The 18796-nt window shown below is 53.4% G+C and overlaps 1 protein-coding gene and 1 long non-coding RNA gene across 2 annotated transcripts; one reads left to right on the forward strand and one right to left on the reverse strand.

Moving 5' to 3' along the window:
* Positions 1 to 114: 114 nt before the first annotated feature.
* DEF6 (DEF6 guanine nucleotide exchange factor) lies at positions 115 to 10741 on the forward strand. Its single transcript, XM_023945792.2, has 11 exons — positions 115 to 310; positions 4055 to 4195; positions 5617 to 5802; positions 7208 to 7435; positions 7513 to 7659; positions 7837 to 7945; positions 8017 to 8315; positions 8721 to 8887; positions 9091 to 9289; positions 9692 to 9782; positions 10015 to 10741. The coding sequence occupies exons 1-11, from the start codon at positions 215 to 217 to the stop codon at positions 10224 to 10226; spliced, it is 1875 nt and encodes a 624-aa protein (XP_023801560.1). The 5' UTR covers positions 115 to 214; the 3' UTR covers positions 10227 to 10741.
* Positions 6739 to 11706, reverse strand: LOC147649416 (uncharacterized). The gene is made up of 2 exons (XR_015279060.1): positions 7999 to 11706; positions 6739 to 7388 (listed from the first exon to the last, which is right to left on the reverse strand). It is a non-coding gene; the product is annotated as an uncharacterized LOC147649416 (long non-coding RNA).
* Positions 11707 to 18796: the final 7090 nt, after the last annotated feature.

Below are 18796 nucleotides of genomic sequence, written 5' to 3' on the forward strand. Positions count from 1 at the left end.
CCCCAAAACGCAAATTACAACGGACGTTGTGATCTCTGTGCCGAGGTCAGCAGAGGCTCGATGAGCCCCGGCCGTGCGGGGAGCGGAGACGGAGCCCGAGGGGTTCCCGGGGCGCCCCGAGCAGGCGGCGCTCCCGCCCCGCGTCCCGCCCGCCCGGGCGGCTCCAGGAACCGGATCCGCGGGCTCGGCAGAGCCGCCGCCGCCGCCGCCAGCCATGGACCTGCGAGCCGAGCTGCTCAAGTCCATCTGGTACGCCTTCACCGCCCTGGACGTGGAGAAGAGCGGCAAGGTCTCCAAATCCCAGCTCAAAGTGAGTCCCCGGGGAGCTCGCACGGATGGAGGGCGGGCAGCGGGCGGCGGAGCGAGTCCGGGGCTGCTTTACATCCCCGCCGGATGAAATTGTATTTACATCCCCTTGGAGAAATTGTTAAATATTAAGATCAATAAGATCTTGTTGTTGCCTCCACGTTAGTTCTGGTGAAGTTCTTAGGCTCGGTGGCATCTTCCTTTAAAAAAAGGGGTGGGAGGGAATTCATGCTGAAATGTGTTTTCTAGGTGAAAATGATAAGAAATCTAAATTTAGTTATCGGTTTCTTGTGCTTTTATGGCAAACTAAGAGCCCAAACTCTGTTTACATTTTCTTGCTTGCCTGAGCATCTGTGTTTCTCCTTGCTGAGCCAGTAGGTTGGGAGGTAGGGACAGGTTGTTTTTAAACAAAAACTCCTCAGTGGTGTGGCCAGAAATAGCACAGCACTTTAAAGAACTCTCCACTTTCCCCTCTCCCTAGCCTTAGCAGCTTTCAGAGGGCTCATGCCCTGAGCCCTTCATCAAACCCATCATAGCTTTAAAAACCTTTTTGTCTGCCCCCGGGCCAGGATTGCTGAAACTCACCAGGGAACCCCTTGGTTCTGAGAATAATTGATTTTTTAAACTTTGCACATGGTGGGAATGTGGTTTTTTGGTCTGTTTTGGTTCTTAGGCTGGCACTGGGGTTGGAAATACTGGTTGGTACCAGGGTCTGAGATGAGAGGAGAGACCTGAGCAGGAACATGCTGAGCACAGGGAGGCATTGCGTCAGGACTTGGAAGCTGCTGCTGGTCTGCAAAACCAGCTTTGAACCACTGCAAAAAGACCCACTTTTCCTCTATTCCCTCTATTTTATAGGGCTTCCCTAAGACACACTGCAGGGAAGGTGCTGGACTTTGGGAGGGGCGTGTTTTGCCCCAGAATTAAGAGTTTTATTTGAGGGGATCTGGAGGAGTAGCAGCAGGAGGCAGATCCTTCCTGCTCAGCCTTTGCAGCTGTGAGCCTTCAGCTGCCTCTCAAACTCATGGCATGTACCCTGCGAGCCACACTCACCTGCTAAAACTGTAGAAATAGCTGAAGGAATTAAGGGAAAATCCTAAAGTAGGCCAGAGCTTAATTCGGTTTGCTAATCTTTAAGAGGGGCTTGCTGTGCTCCCTTCACAGCATCCCCTGCACCACTGCTCTGGGTCCAGAGCCTGGCCCAGGCGTGGGATGGACCCAAAAGCACCAGCAGTGCTTGTCCTGTGAGATCTTTATCACCAGTGACAATGCTGAAGGCACAGAGACTCTGATTTTAATGGCAGTTTCATGGATAGTTCGTGTAGAGCCTGCAAACTGTGGTGTAGGGGCTGTGGTGATGCTGGGGATGTGACTTTGTCCAGAGGGATGCTCCAGAGGGGAAAGGATTTTCTCCTACGCACCTTCAGTGACAGGATGGGTGGGCGGCAGGTCATTGAACAGGAAAGCTCAGCTCTGGATGACTTTCCCACTGTCTCAAGGCCAGGGAGAGCTTGTTTCCACCCCCAAAAACACTCGAGTTTGCCCCAGCCTACACAGGACAGCCGCGGTTCAGTGAGGAAGGAATCCAGGGTCCTGCAGCTCTGAGCAATAAAGTGTTAAAGCCACTGAGCCCTCTCCAAACTCCTCCAGGGTTGCTGAGCCCTGAGCCAGGCTGTGCTCTGCTTCCTCACCCGGGCGTGTTGCTGCACGAAGGGTCTTGAACAGGGGTGGGAGAGACACCAGGTTTGCACCTACAGGACAGAACCAGCCTCAGAGCTGGGTGGGAGCATCCTGGCAGAGCAGAAGCCGGCGGCTGAGCTCCAGCCACACTCCAGGCAGTTGCTGTGAACATGTCAGGGTTTCCAGCATGAAAGGTGCAGCTGTGGGAAGCCGTTGGGCTCCTTGCAGCCACTTCTGCGCAGGCAGGCATGTGCAGATGCTGCTGTGAGTGTAGGTGCGTGTGTGTGCACAGGAAGGAAGGACAGCTTGCGGTCGGGTGCTGCACGCCCAGCAAGGCCGGGTAGTTTTGCTCCCAGCACAGGCACACCACCAGCCCTGTTCTTGGGAAGCGTTTGTGCTCTCAGTGCCATTGCATCCCCCTCCCCGGCCGGGCTGGAAGGGCTGTGGATACAGGACGGGGTGTGGTCCATCAGTGTGGCCATGCCTGGCTGGAAATACCAAGAACTGCCCTGGTGCTTTTGGGGCTGCTCTTGGTGATGGGTGTGACAGCGACAGGGAGAGGGTGGAGAACAGAAACAAGGCTGGTGCTCAGAGGAATCAAGGGCACTAGGAGGCGTCAGGCAGACCCCTGACCCCCTGGCCATCCCCTGCATGCCACAGGGTAAAGGTTGTACCAGCAAACTGCTTTTGTAGCATCCCTTTCCCCTGCTGTTATTCTTCTCCTGTCACTGTTTCAGAGCCTGCAAGGGTTTCTCACCTCTCTTATCTCCAGTCATGCCACCATGTTGACCAGGCCAGGGCTTTCCTCCCCGTTTGTCAGTGACAGCCCTGCGAGAGGAGGGACTTTGGGTCACAGGATGTCAGGATGGATGGAGGAGCTCAGGGTGTCACCGGGCTTTTTAGGGGTGCTCTGGGAGGAGGAGCAAAGGATGGAGATGAGGGTCCACGTCAGAAACACAGAATGCTCCCCAAACTTTGAATTCATCCTGATGGATTTGTTACCTGGAGGTAACAATCCTGGAGGATGTCCATGAGATTCCCAGGCCTTTCCACCACTGTGTGGACCCTGGGGCTGCACTGTGCCCCAAAAGGCACAGCCATAGCAGCAGTGCTCCAGGCTACAGCCCTGTTGTGTGAGCACAGGGTGGAGTCCTGCTGATCCCATTGGTCCAGAGGGTGGAAAAGAGAACGAAAATCTGGTTGAACAAGATCTGTCTCCAGCTGCAGCAGCTATCATGGCCTCAGGCATCTCTTCTTCTGCTGGGAGAAAATTTCCAGCCCTGCATAGAGTAAGGATGCTGTTCCATCTCCTCCAGCCCCTCTCTTGAACCCTTGGCAAGCTGCATTGGCAGATCCATGCAGTGGGGAGGTGTCAGTCTGGGACACTCATTTAACCATCTCCTGCTTCAGGGATGTAAAGGCAAAGAGAGCACCCACCACCTGCCCAGCATCACAAGCTAGAGATGCTGGTGGTGCTCATGGGCAGTCTTGCTCCAGGCTTTCCAGCACATGGGAAATACATGAGCTTGTGAACATGCTTTATTTGGGGGGATTTGAACAAAACAGGCTGTTGGTGAGTCTTGCTGAGTATTTCTGGGGAAGGTGCATCTTCAGATCTCCGTTGTCTTCTTCTATTCCAGACAAAACCTCTGCTTAGTTTCTCACCAGTTTTTCCTATTTTCATGTTTCCATCTTTCTGTGCCCCCAGCAGTGGCTGCTGGTTGTGCCAACTGCATAGCTTGGGGTGGCTTATTAGCTTTTCTTAGAGCGAGTCCTGTTTGCCCTGAGAGCTTCGAAACTTATTTCAAGAAATAAGTTCCTCATGTGCCAAGAAAAGAAACTAATGTGGAAAAATCCTCAATTTTTGCCTGTTTCTAAATGATTCTCTGAGGTTTACATTTGGAAATTATGCCAAACCTAAACCTTGAATCAATGCTGTGACTGCCGGGAGGTGATGCCATGCAGGGCACAGTCCCCAGGGGGGTGAGTGAGGGGGTGACACCTCGGGGATGTGCTGGAGCAGGGCTGGAGGTTGTTCACCTTCTCAGCACCCCTTGTCTTTGGCCAGGTGCTGTCTCACAACCTGTACACAGTGCTGTGCATCCCCCACGACCCTGTGGCACTGGAAGAGCATTTCCGCGATGACGATGATGGGCCAGTGTCCAGCCAGGGCTACATGCCCTACCTCAACAAGTACATCCTGGACAAGGTGAGTTCCTTGGTCATCCCCCAGACCTGTTATTCCTCATGTGAGGACAATGAGGTTCCTGGGAGCTCCCCTTAGCCCTTGGAAATCACATGCCTTGGTGGGTGGAAAGAGGGTGCAGAGAGATGGGGACTGCTCAGGTGAATGCCAAAATGAGTGAGAAATGTTTAATAGTCAGCATCTCCCTGGCAAGGATGAAGTCATCTCTTTACATCACGACTCTGGATGGAGCAGCATCTCTGCCCACATTTCCTGAAAGGCTCAGAGAGAGGAATCAGCCCCTTTTATCCTCTCCAGCCATGCTCAAATTTGAGGTGTAACCTCATTTGGAAATGAGGAGAGGGAGAAGGATGAGGTGCAAGCAGGAGCAGAGTTGGGGTGGGCAGGGGCTTTCTCCCTTTCTTCTGCAGTTCAAAGACACCTTTGTCTGGGACGACCAGAGGTTGGTCTGTGGGTGCTGTTTCCTCCAGACATGTGAGGCAGGAACAATGACTGACAGCTTTCTTCCACTGTGTGCTCACAGAAAGAGGCCAGAACTGGGTGCAGTAACCCTTTGCTCCCCGGTATTCTTGTCCATGTGCCAGTCCCCATCCTTGTGCCCATCTTTGCCTTGCCTAGAGCTGGGCAGCAGCTGCCCAGCCTGGTCCAGCAATGCTGATCTTGGCTGCAGGGCAAGCAAGGGCAAAGCCTTCCCCAGCTCCCTCAGCTCAGAGCAGGAGCTGCCCAAAGTCTGTCCAGCCCCATCTCCCCATCACAGAGTGGCCAAAATCCTTCCAGTTGCCCACGTGGTTCTCTGGGAGATGATCTTTAAACCCACCTCTTCTGATTTCACCATGGCTAATAGAATCCCAGAGGCAGCCTGAAAAGGGGAAGTGGGTTTTCCTAGTAAGAGAAGCTTTTAGCTTTTGCCACCTGAAGGTTTTCCTCCAGCTTTGCTGCTATAGGCCAAAGTTTGCTCCTGTGCTGGTGATGCATGCCTCACACAGCTGGGATAGGGCACCCAGGGACAGCCAGAGCTCCTCTGATCCCCATCACAGTTCATCCATCTGCACCAAATGTGCTGCCTGGGGCAGCTCACAGTGCCCAGACACAATTAAAGAACAGCAGCAGGGATGAGGCTGGTGGAGGCACCATTCCTTCTGGCTGCTCTCATGCCAACACTTCACTCCTCAGTCCCTCTTTGTGCTTGAATGGGATAACAAGAAACTCCAAACCATGGAGGCACTGGGGAGGTGAGCTTGGAGAATTCCACATCATCCTGCCTGTGCTGCACCCCAGGGTTCCTACTGGTGCTGCCAATCACCCCATGCTTCTCACTCGACAGATTCTAGGAGTGAGGACTACTTCTCTCCAGCACTTTATCCCCCAGAACTTCCCTCCATAGCTCTTCAGCTCCCCACTCACCCCCTGACTCCTGCCTGCAGGTGGAGGAAGGTGCTTTTGTCAAAGAAAACTTTGATGAGCTCTGCTGGACCCTGACAGCGAAGAAGAACTACAAACCTGACCGGAATGGGAATAGTGTTGTATCCCACCAGGATGCTTTCAAGCTCTGGTGTCTCTTCAACTTTCTGTCTGAAGACAAATACCCCCTTGTCATGGTGCCAGATGAGGTAGGACCTGGCTTTCCCTCCATCTCTGTCCTCCCAGGGCTCCATGTGCTGGCAAAGCCCCATTTGTGGGTGACATATCCCATTATCACTTCCTGGCATGTCCCACTGTATCCTGCAAGATGTGGTGTTCCAGGGGATGAGAGAGAGGAGGCTGGGGGTGGGACAAGGGGGCTGTTTGCCCTGGACATCCCTACTGTACCCACAGCCACCCCCACCCCAAGAGGAGGAGTTTAGAGGGGAGAGCCCCTCCAAAGTGCTGCTGCTTCTCCTGCCTAGAGGGCAGTGGCAGAACAGACCTGGCTGTCCCTCTCTGTGGCCACTGCCACCCAGTGCTCAGCCCCTGCCCAGCATGAAGAGTGTTAAGGGTGAGGTGCCAGCCAAAGAAAAGCCTTTGGTAGTAATCTCCAAATTCCACAGCATTTATGGGGTAAGGTTCTCCCTTTCTCTGGGGTCAGATTAAACCCCCATGAGAAGGGGGGGAGATCTGGGGAGAATGCACAAGTGCAGAAGCCAAGAGTGGCCTCAGCAGAAGGAACTTGGCTGGGCAAATGGCTGCTGTTGCCTTGTACCCCATCTGCCTCCTGAGATCAGCAGAAATGTCAAAAAAAAAAAAAAAAAAAAAAAAAAAAAGAGAAAAAAGGCAAGAAGCACCATGCTGCACAGACGTAGGAGGGCGACCGCACTTCCTGTGCCCTGGGAGAGGTGTTTCCTGTTCCCCAGACCATGAAAAACTGAATCATCCTGAGCAACTGCATTCAATTTGTGCCCTTCTCACAATTAAATGACATAAAAAATCCAGCTGGGTGTGGGGACCCTGCTGTGTGTCACCTTCCTACGTGGCTCCATGCAGTCACTCATTGGTCTCAGTCCCCAGACTGTGGGCAGAGGAAAGCTGGCAGCAAAACTTGAGATGGAGTAAGTCTTCCCTACATCATGTCAACCACCTTGACTCTTTTTATTTGCAGTTTTAAAATTATGCTCATCTCCATAAGGACCTGTGCCCCTGCTCCTCCCTAGTGAGTTTTGGAAAGCAGTGGTGCTGAGCTCCCTGTGGCTTTGAGACATCAGTCCTGAATGGCGTTCAGCAGTGTACTAGGGCTCAGCCTGTACTCCCTCAGGCTCTTGACTGCTACAGAGTTTTCTTACTCTGCAGACAAACCAGCCAAAATATCCCAGCCTTGGGGTTAAAAGGGAAAACCTTCCACTAGAGGTCAAACACTAACCCAGTTCCAGTCTCCTGAGCCAGCCTGCTGCCTGGAATGCCTCAACCATCACAAAGGGTGATCCCTCTGGCACCAAGGTCCTGCATCTCCAGGCTGGAGAGAGATGCAGCCTTGGGCTCTCCAAAACGAGTTGATGGGGTGACAGCTCTGGCTTCTTCCTGTCACTGTCTCCGTCCCCACAGGTGGAGTACCTGTTGAAGAAGATCTGCACAGCCATGAACGTGGAGCTGAACTCCTGCGAGCTGGATGATTACCTGTCCCAGGAGCCACAGGGCCAGGGTGGCCTCACGGTCTGGCAGTTCCTCGACATGGTGAACTCGGGCCGGTTCCTGAGAGGCATCGAGCAGGAGGCCATCAGCATGGCTGTGGAGGAGGTGTACCAGGAGGTCATCGAGAATGTGCTCAAACAGGCAAGGAGCCCACATGTTCTGTGGCTCAAGATTCATCCTGCTCCCACCCCGTTCTGATCTCTGTCTCTTGGGCACAGGGCTACCTCTGGAAAAAGGGCCAGCTGAGGAGGAACTGGTCAGAGCGGTGGTTCATGCTTAAGCCCAGTGTCCTGTCCTACTACATGAGTGAGGAACGAAAGGAGAAGAAGGGGAGCATCGCATTGGACAAGCACTGCTGCGTGGAGGTACAGCCTGAACCACACTCAGCTTGGGAATAGCAGACCCTTCAGATCCCTGGAAGGGAAGACCCAAGAACACGCAATTTCACATCCATGAGCATGGGAGAGCCAGTCCTGTGGCTGAAGATGGGGGGATAAGGTGGGATACAGTGGGTAATGCTGTGCTGGGTCCTCTCCCTGCAGGTGTTGCCAGACAGGGATGGGAAGAGATGCATGTTCTGTGTGAAGACCTCGTCCCGCACCTACGAGATGAGCGCCTCAGACACCCGGCAGCGCCAGGAGTGGACACTCGGTCCGTGCCCACCCCGCACCCCTTCCCCATGCCCCCTGCATGTCCCCACTGACCGTGCTGTCCCTCTCCAGCCATCCAGACCGCCATTCGGCTGCAGGCGGAGGGAAAGAAGTCCCTGCACAAGGATCTGAAGCAGAAGCGACGGGAGCAGCGGGAGCAGCGGGAGCAGCGCAAGGCAGCCAAGGAGGAGGAGACGCAACGGCTCAAGCAGCTGCAGGAGGAAAAGGAGAGGAAGCTGCAGGAGCTGGAGCTGCTCAAGGAGGCCCAGAGGCAAGCAGAGATCCTGCTGCAGGAGGAGGAGCAGCGGCGGAGGAAGCAGCACGAGGAGATGCAGAGAACCCTGGAGATCCAGCTGCAGGAGGCTGAGCAGGTGGGTGCATCCCACATGAGCTGTGGTGCTCACAGGGTGGGTGCTTCTTTCTCCTTCCCCTGCCCGGGGCAGTCCAGGGGTTTGGATGTACAGTGCTGCTGCCACCCATCACCTCTGGGCTCTTTCGTGCCTGAGATCCCTTTGAGCAGGAGATGAGGACAACCTGCCTCAAGGGGCTTTAGCTGGGGACAGTGAGAGGCAAGTGCTGGTGCTGGGCTGCCAGGGAGCCCATTTCTGACCTCAGCACTGGCTCCAAATGACACAGTCTGTCTCCTGAGCAGGGAAACAGCTTTGCTTTGGACCTGTCACCATGGGCTGCTCCTGCTCTGGCCCCCTCCACCCTAAGTGGGTTCTGGGGACACTGATGGTGGCCTGGCCAACTGATGGCTCCTGTCCCTGCCGCAGGCTCGTGCCTCCATGCAGGCAGAGATGGTCCTGAAGGAGGCAGAGGCAGAGCGGCAGCGCAAGCGCATCCTGGAGCTGGAGGACATGCAGGAGAGGCTCCAGGAAGCCCTGCAGCAGGAGGTGAAAGCACGGCAGGATGAGGAGGCTGTGAGATATGCGCAGGCCAGGTAGGACTAGGGCATCCCTCCCCCTCCTTGTGCAACCCGCCTCTCAGGGCAGCAGCTGGGCATGGGGATGTGTTCCTCAGGGAAGCTCAGTGCTCTCAGGTACTGGGATGTGCTGGTGACTTCCCAATATGCAGGCTGGGACAGGGAAAGCTGGTGGAAGGAGTGGCAGAGGGACATCCTCACCTCTTTCTCTTCATTGTCAGGCTACTGGCTGAAGAAGAGGAGAAGCTGAAACAGCTGATGAAGCTGAAGGAGGAGCAAGAAGAATATATCATCAAAACTCAGAGGGAGAAGCAAGTGCTCAAGCAGGAGATGGAGAACAAGAACAAGTGCCTGGAAGAGGCGCAGAAGCAGCTGGAAGAAGTGAGAGTGAACAGGCAGCGGGTGGACCAAGATGTCATGGTGAGCATAACATCCGTGCCACATCTCTTCACATGGTGAACCCAGGGGACTTTCCACCCTCCCAGAGTCACCTCCATTTTGGAGAGGACCAAGCTGGAATTGCCATGGGACAATTTCTGAGCTGTGCCATGTGTAGGCACGGTGTGATGCAGTGGCTGAGAAAGGACAGGCAAGTCCTACCCTGAGGACAAAGCTCTGGTGTCCAAAGCGATGCTGACAGTTCGAGTGTGTGAGGGGGGAGGGTTGGAGGGGGAGCAAAAGGTCTAGAGGAGGGTGAACTGGGTCTCCAGCCCAGAGGGAACCTCCAATCCAGGCTTACTCAGGGAGGGGAAACCTGTGCCCACGGTCCAGGATCAGGGGCAGTGGGGCAGCAGCTCACCCCTTTCCTCCATCTCCTGCCAGGCGGCCCAGCGGAAGCTGCGACAGGCCAGCACCAACGTTAAGCACTGGAATGTCCAGATGAACCGACTGATGCACCCCATTGGGCCAGGAGGTAGGAGACCAGCTGACCACCCTTCCTTGGACCTCCTGAGCACAGCCATGCTGGGGCATGAGCCCAGACCCCCACCCATCTTCCCCGTTCTGGGGGCATCTGGTGGCTGGAAGGACTCTCAGAGAAGATACCACAGTGCCTCCTGCGAGGAGGGACTTCACTAACTTTTTTCTGAGCCAAACACTCAGTTTGGGCCCCAGGTAAACAACTCTCTTTTTCTGTCCACCCCCAGACAAGCGAACAAATGTGAGTGGAGGAGTCTTTGCTGGCTACCAGCCCCTTCTGTCACGGAGAGATTCTTCCCTCAAACTCAAGCAGAGGCTGGAGGATAAAGGGAGTGACCCCACGAGGGAAAACAGCACGGAAAACGTGAGCAACGGTGGGAACAGCAGCGTGTTTCCATCTCCAGATGCGGACACCATGGCCACAGAGCCCACCAATTAGCCCACCAGGATGGCAGAGCCCAGCTGGGAAAAGTAGGGCTCAGCTTTTCCCTCCAAGTGGATGGTCAGTGTGGTGATCTCTGGATGGAACTAAAGTGGGAACCAGCACAGAGCCTACAGGGGACTGCATAAGGCAGAGGTGCTCCCATTTCCATCAGTAAAGGGCTACAGCCACCATGTGCCAGGAGGCTCAGGCAGCCCAGTGGTGGGGAGAGGGCAGTGGGACCTTCTCCTCTGGACTGCTGGACTCAATTCCTTGTACTCTGTTTTACATCCTGTACTAAAAAAGAGCTGCTGATGGGTCAGGACCCTGTGGCCTAAGGCTGCAGTTCCCTCTTGGTTTCTACAACAGCCCTTCTGCATCACTCACTGTGCTGCAGGGTGTGGGGCCTTCTTGTCACCCCCACACCATGCCAGGTGTCCCTAACCACTGTGTTCCCTGGCAGTGATCATTAGTCCTGGAGTCATTTGGTTAGCAGAACTAACAATAAAGCTTTCGGAGCCACTGGCCCCAGACCTCCTGCCCCACACACTAGTGGCTCTGCAGGCACCAGCCCTCTTTCCTTGGCAGTGCAGGGTTTGGATTCCCCCTGCATGAGCTGATTCCTTTGAAAGGAATCAGCCACAACTTGTGGAAAGTGGCCCCACCAGCAGATTTTGGGTTGATGTGTGGAGGGCCAGGAAGGGCACAGAACAAAACAAAGAAGGCCCAGTGGTGCCTTTGGGGTGTTCATAGTCTGGGACATAGAGCCAGGGTCACCTCCGGAACAGGCCCTGGGAGCAAGCTCGGCACCAACTCCTTCTTTGCTCCGTTGCTCAGAGGTGAGCCGAGTTCGTTAGGGAGATTATGAGACGGCGCTGCCCTCGGTCTCACAGTGTTTCTCCCTCTCCGTTTTTTTCCACCGTGGCCGAAGGGCCCGGTACAAAGCGCTCGGTGTGCCCGGGCTGCGGGGCGGCCCTGGCCCGCTCCCACGCGGCCCTGCTGACGCACAGCGGGGGCACGGGCAGCGCAGGGGCCGCGGGTCAAATGCACCGCCTCTCCCCCTTCCCTCTGCGCTGGAACACAGCGGGGTGGCCCTGAGCCGTCCCTTGTGGGCTCCCTGCCTGCTCCGCACCCTGCCAACCAGGCCACTTAGACACAGCATCCCGCCACACTGCACGGGTTTTCTGGGCAGACTGAGCCCTTCCCAGCTCTGCCCCGAGCCTGGCCAATTGTTTTCTATCGAGGCGCGAGGGGGCCGCGCTGCGAACTGCTGAGGGCGAAGGGGGTCACTGGCGCTGCTCGGGCTCCTCGGGCGCGGAAGCAACTCTGCTGGCCCGACGCCGCCGCCGTATTGCACCGCCCTCAGGACGCCCCGCCCCTAATGGGGCCCCGCCCAGGAACACTCCGCCCCCAGAGTACAGCGCAGGCAGCGCCTACACTTCCCCTGAGGCCCCGCTCCCGGAGCGGGGTGCAGTGCGGGCGGCTCCCGGCAGGGGGCGGTACGGCGTGGAGGGGCGGGGCCGTTGCCGTGGTGACGCGGGCGCGAGGCCCCCCCCCGGCGGAGGCGGTGATTGGCCGCGCGCGCGCGCGGGGTGCGGTGGCGTCAGGGCGTGCGCGGTGACGCGCGGGGCCGGGGGTGACGGGGGGGGTGGGGGGGCGGCGGCAAGAGTGGGGCTGCGCGCGAGGTGAGCGGGGCCGGGGAGAGCGTGGGGGACGGGGGGCGTGAGGGGCAGGGCATGTGGGGGACGGGGAGTGCGAGGGAGAGGGGCTGTTAGGGGCTTGGGGTGTGACAGGGTTGAGACAGGGCGTGTGAGGGACAAGGGTTGGTGCAAAGGGGACATGGGTGTGAAGAGCTGGGGCGTGAGGGGCATCAGTGACTTTACACTGTAGTTCCTTTTGGGAATTCGGGGAGACTGAGGACGGGACATGGCGCACACGGGAGGAGGCTCAGGGGGACAGTGTGCCTTTCTTCTGTGCCAGGGTGGGGTGGTGGAGGGGGAATTGGCCTGGGGATTGAGGGTACCAGGCACTGTAGGAGTCTGGGGCTGGAAGGAGGAGAAGCGAGAGGGTCAGGATGGACCTTGACCAGAGGATCCGGTGAGGGGCTGCTCCCGGAGGAAGGATCTGAGAGTCCTTTCTCATCCCGCATATCTGCCCATTCCACTCCCTCCTTCCCTGAGATCTCAGATGAAGGACATGCTTGTGGGAAGGAATCAGATGTGCTGTAGGATCCGGACAGTGCCCATCATGGTGCTGCAGAAGGGTCTGCCCCATGAATCAGAGTCCCAGGGCTGGTTGTGCTGTTGGTCTCCAAAACCTGTGGTCTCTCTCAACCTGTGGGTTGAGGCAGCCCATGTCCAGTTTCTTGTTTCTGCTCTACTCTCCTCTCTTCCTGCCCTCTCCATGCAACTCCATTGTTGCCTTCAGCAGAGTATCTTCTGTACAAACATGCTCCAGGCTGAGGTGGGAGTTTTCCTGATGACTTGCCATGTGTCAGCCAGGACAGCAGAGGAAGTATCCAGGTGGGATGTGCTGGCAGGTTCCCTCCATGCCCCGCTGAGCTGGTGCAAGTGTTGGCTTTATGTGTGGTGTGATGGGCATGTCCTGGCATTTACCTGTGAGCAGGACAAGGTGAGCCAGGCATTTAGTTTCAATTCTCAGATCTTTGGCAGCAGCAGCAGAGCACTCTGGTTTGCAATGAGAGCTCAGGGTGTGATTTGTGCACTCCCTGCATGTGATTCAGCCCTCGTTGACAGTGTCAAGGCTAATGCTGTGTTACTGAATTGTGATGAGCTTTTTTGCTGGTGGAGGTGGAGAAAGCCACCTCCTGATGTGCCAGTGGGGCTGGAATGACTTTAGTATTGTTCTTTGTCAGAGAGATTAAAGCAAAACTTTGTCAGGATTGTTTAGAAAAACTATCTTCCATGTTGGGGGAGAAGGGATCAGAAACCTGCTCTGCTGTGAAAGGGAAGCTCTTGAGGGTGGTTTTGTGGCCCCACTGAGACAAAGGCTGGTGTTGGATCCACACTTGGCAGAGCTCTGGGCTGTCCTCAGCCCCCACCTCTAAACAAGGGCAGTCACTGCCTTCAAGAAGATGTGACTTTGACATCACTGATTGGGAAATCCTGATGTGATTGATGCTCCAGTGCAGGGGACTTTGGTCGTATTTTTGGATCTCACACTTGTCACCACCTCTGGATGTGCCTTGATCCTGTAGGGAACACCCTCCACACTGAGGCCACCGGGATCCTCAGCTTTTAAGGCAGGGGGTTCATGTTCTTTTTTCATCTCTCCTGAGCAGCTGCCACTGCCATGTCAGACCTGGAAGGATGTGCTGCACTGGGGGTTCACTCGCAGCATAGCACTCACAGGTTGCTGCCAAGCTGTCTGGCCTGGTAGGCACTGGTGAAACTGGTTTGTTGCTGATTTGTTGCTGGTTTATTTCTGGTCCTCAGCTGCCTCACAAGTTGTCCCATGTCTGGGGCAGCAATACAAAATGGGGCTTTTCTGTCAGAGTGGGAGGAGCAGCTAAGCCTGGGTAATGTCAAGGAGGGTATGTGGGTGCAAATAGCATCATGTTCACAACATCTTTGTTTAATGTTTTAGTCCACTTAGTCTGCATGACTGTCTAAAAATAGGACATATTTTCTCTAAGTCCTCTAGTTCAAAGCCTCATAAGCCAGTTTTTTTTCTGACATTATTCTCTTCCTTCTCTTTTGAGCCTGAAATTCATACAAGACAAAGTTATCAGGAAAACTAAGAGTGAATGAACTCTGGTGAATCCTTAAGTTTCAGCCGCCCAAGAGGAAGTTCATTAAAGTTGCAGGAACTTTCTGGCAGCCTCTTGAAGGTAGATTCAGCAAGCTGAATAAACAAGCAGCCTTGTGGCCACCATTGACATTTTTCTAGCATCGACTTTGTGCATTGTCATAAGAGCTCAGGGTCATCAGCCTCTGGCTGCAGGTGACTTAAGGCAAAGGTGACATCTGTGGTGAGGGGATGGGGCTGTCTCTGCTGGGACACCCCACGGTTTGCTCTACCTCCTGGTCTTAGGACAGATGCTGCCTGTGGCAGCGGCCCCCTGGAGTCACCCTGGCCCAGGTGCGAAAGAGGGAGTGTGTTTAAATTTCAGAGCTGCTGCTGGACCCAGCCCAGTGCTCCAAACGGCATAAATATCTGGCCTTCAGCACAGCCGTGGAAACTTGCTCTCTGTCCTCCTGCAGATTGCTCCAGGTCTTGGCTGTCCGTGCTGACATGGTGACCAAGCGGTGGCTTTTGGCAGCAGGCAGACGGGGACAGCTGCTCCACAGAGGTAACCCTTCCCCTTTGCACACAGGCCACCGACCCAGGCACTTAGCAGTGTTCCTAAAAACTTGGGGTAGGGAAGAACCTGGGAAGACCAGTTTGCTTCCAGCAAGTTTCCCTTTGTCTATAAGCTTGAATTTTCTTAAATTTAATTTTAAATTTAAACTCCGTACCTTATTTTTGTTCAGTTTCTGAATATGATCTTATGGATTACTTTAGGAATACATTGTGAGGACCATGGTCTAATCCTGTTCTCCTCATCTGGCTCTTGCTGTCAAAGCATAGTGACATAACATTCCATTATTTCACTGATGTTTATTACTGAAATTGGCTCTTGTAGATGAGGGAGGGCACATGAGATCCAGGGCTGCATGTGGGTAATCAATCACCCAAGAATCCCACACACGACCTGGCAGCAGTGCTGGTGCTGTGTGTCAGTGTCAGACAAAGCTGAGCAGGTCGTGGCAGAGGCAGGACAGGGATCTGGAGGTGGTCAGCAGGGCCATGGGTGGGCACTGTCCTCACAGACCTCTGAAGTGATTCCTGGAATGAGCGCTGCTGAGGCTGTCTGCATGTGGCTGTGGGTGTGTGTTTGCCTGACACAGGTCTGAGGTGTTGAGCTGTTGTGGGTTCTGTGTCAGATTGGCGCAGTGATTGCACTATCTCTGTTCTGGTATTCAAGACACAGACTTCCAGGGATCTTCACAGCGTGTGGAGAGGATTTTATAATGAGCCCCATGAGGCTTTGCTGATCAGAAGATCTGTACTGTTTTACAGAATTGCTTTGTGGTGTTGATGGGCTCTGTCTTTCTTGTGTGATGCCTTTTGGAAAATACATATTTTTGTATAGTACATCTCGTTGCTCTTTGGGGAATATTTTATCTGTGGTTTTGAATTATGGACTGGAAATTGGCAAATGTTCTTGAAGACTGAAGGATTGGCACAACAAGAGACTCTTGGGGTCCTCTGAACAACAGAACCTGACATACAAATGATGTTATAATTGGGTGAGATGATGTTACAGTGCTTATGCCTGAAAGGTTATTTGCTGTCAGAGCCCAGCTTGGCTTGCCCTGACAATGACATTTTAGATGTCAGGGGTTTTGTGGTTTGTACTGACTCTTTTGCTTAGAGCAGGAACAAACTGATAACCACAGATTCGTTGGGCTGTGTTGCTGCTTCTCATCAGGTGCTGCAGAGTAATCTCTGCTTTTTCCAGAAGTGCCTCTGTTCAGAGATGCACTGCTGCAGTAATTTTGGAGACTCTGGGAAAGTCTGGACAAGCAGAAGTGATTTCCATAGTGGGGATAAGTAAGATTTTTCTGTAGAACTAGTTTTACTTTTTTGTTAATACTCTGAAATATGCTTGCCTTGGCAGAATGCCTGGGAAATTTCCCAAAGCATGATTTAGAGTGGAATGATTGATGCCAGTATGAATCCTTTTGGTCAAGGAGTATGTGAAGTGCATCTTCCCCAAAATATATGTTTTGGGATGTTGTTCACTAGAGCCCTGTTTGATTGCAGGAAGGGTTCAGAGCAGAACTGACTCAAGATGTATCTTAGTTTTCTTATGACTTCTTGAAATGCTTTAATCACTTTCAGTCGTAGTGTCTGGAAAATGTCTGTGTTCTCCAAGACTTAGCCAAGAGCTTATGAACATCTGGGATCATTTTGGTCAGGTCTATTTGGCTTTGCAAAGGGCTCTGAAATGCATGTGTATGTTGGGGTGCTTTCCTGGGGACCTCACAGACAAGCTCTGCTTAAAGTTTTGAGTTTTAGGGAGTCTGTTTTGCAGGGGAAGCCTGACCATGGAGGAGGAAGTGACAGGTTGAAAACACAAGCCAGAAACAAGCTTGCTGGGTCAAGCCAGAACCCATCTCTGGGGCTGGGGCATAGCCACAGCCTGGTAACCTCTGTGTTATCCAAAGCTCTTGCCATCATGTTGCATTTCCATGGTCTGGGAACTGGAACTTGAAAAAAAAACCAGAACATGCATGTTCAACCCTTAACAGATATGTGGGTTGGAGACAGAGAATGGTTTTGGTGATTTGAAAGGGCAAGATGAGCTGATAGGGAAGAATTTCTTTGATGGGCTATTAAGACAGACTTTAGTGTGAAACACATGCCAATCTCATTAGGACAGGCTTTGTCAGGCCCTTCCTGGCAGGGCTTGTGTGAGATGGCTTCAAAATGAGCAATGCATTGTGCAGTCATTTTGTTGATGGGAACCTAAGCTAAAATCCCTTATCCTGCCTGACTTGTCACAAGTATTTTTCAGTGGAACTCTGATTTCATCATAATGCAATCTCGGATATTTCTAAAAATGCCCAAATCAGCTTTTCACCTTAAAGTTGTTTATATAGATTCTGCTAGAAATGTTGGTTCTTGAAAGCTGTTAACCTCACGAGGGCTGATGGTTAGAGACCCACATCTCTGAAAATATCCATGGTTTCTCATGTCAGTGGGGTAAAACTTGTGTTGTGCTACTTAGGGACATGATGATCTCTGGAAAAGAGTTATTGGTGAGTATGAACTCGAGGAGCCTGCTGAACTGCCAGCAGCTGGCTGCGTCAGGAAGCAGTAGCTGTTGGCTGGCTGTGAGCTCTGTGGCTCACCCTGTACCCCCAAGATAGTGCCAAAGGCATGAGGATGTTATGAAGGGTGAGAATGCTTTGCTCAAGCATTTTGTTTTCTGGGGGCTGAGGCAGAAATCCAAATGGTCAGAGCGCACTGTGAGTCTTGGCAGGATCACACTGACATGGTCGCTGCTCCTTTCCCTGCTGAAAAGGCTGCGGAATCTTTGTTGTGCATGCAGCTATTGCTGTGTGAATGTGGCCAAAAATAGCAAGGAAACAGCATTCGTATCTAGTTCCTTGAGAGGGTGTTGTACTAGTTTGTGTAGAAAAGTGATTCCGGTGTTCTCTGGAGATTTTCTTGCAGAGATGTGTGCAGTGAGACTGGGACCCCTCTGTTTTCCTGCTCCATGGCTGGAGGGGAGCTGCAGCAGACACAGCAGTCTCCTTGATCCGTCTTGCTGCGCATGTTCCTGGCCCAGCTGAATCATCAGAACTTGTGCCTGGGCACAATTGCTCTCTGTCAGCTGCATCCTGGGATCAGAGCGGCGTGGCTGGTGCCCAGGATATTTTGCTAAAGTCTACAAAACCTACTTGGTTTTGTACTTTTCTGGGAGTCCAAGTGTAAACGTAACAAAACTTACAGACTGATGGATTGATTTTTTTTCTGGTTAGTCCATGGTATCTAAAATCTGTTGCTGCAAAGAGGAGGAGGCTTGCTATTGGTTTTCTGAGCATTTTCCTGCATCTGGGAGCACTGACAGTGTAGCAATGAAAGCTACCTGTTGGATGTTTGGCTCCAGACAGAAGGCTGCATGCATGTGTGATCCTAAGTGACTTATTTTCCCACTGCTGCTTTTCTGCCCCCATTGCTTTTCTGGGGAGCTGATTGTCCCTTCCAAAGGGGGGGTGGAACTTGCTGGTGTCCCAGTGACCCTGAGACTTTGAGGAAATCTAAGCTGGGTGCTGGTGTGTGCAGCACTGCCAAACTTGGCCTTACTGACTGCCAGCAGTGCTCCCGTTCACAGCCACAGCTTGTTCCACTTGCCACTTTCCTGGAGTTCCATTTCAGTGCTGTTTTGAGTCCCTAACACCCTGTGCCCACTGTTTGCCTTGGGAAGTGGTGTTGCTGTTTCTGTGAGCTCCTCCCTCATCAGCCCTGTTCTATAATTACTGATGTTCCTGAAACCGGATCCTTCCATGTGTCCTGCTCAGGTTCGGGAGGACAAGGGGTCCCTAAGCAAACTGACTGCCTTGGAGTACAGCCAAGAGGACTTCAGCAGTTTGGGAAAGCGTCATCTTACAGTGTTTCAGTGAATTCTGAGCCTCCAACCTCCTCACCTTTGGGATGCTAAAGGAAAGGAGAATATATCCCAGACAGCTTCTCTGGCATGCAAATGCCAGGTTTGCAGCGTGATCCCAAAGCATTGGCATAGTTTCACAGCTACCTCTGCTGTGCCCTGAGCTGTGGGGGGATGATACTCTCTTCTTGCCAGACGTAATGATCTTCTCAAATAACAGCACTTCTGTGCCATTTCCAGCACTGAGAAGCCTCAGTGGTGTCACCTTTCCAGTACCTGCTTGTTTCCCAGCTGCTGTCCTTGTTCCGATGGGTCAGACCCACGTGCCCCTCCTGGCCATGGGTACTTTGGGCTGTCCTGAATTGACTGCTAGACACAAATACCAGTCAGCAGCTGGCAGAATGAGATG

Source organism: Cyanistes caeruleus, chromosome 24, assembly GCF_971803275.1.
Source record: "Cyanistes caeruleus chromosome 24, bCyaCae1.hap1.1, whole genome shotgun sequence".
NCBI classification, from domain to species: domain Eukaryota; kingdom Metazoa; phylum Chordata; class Aves; order Passeriformes; family Paridae; genus Cyanistes; species Cyanistes caeruleus.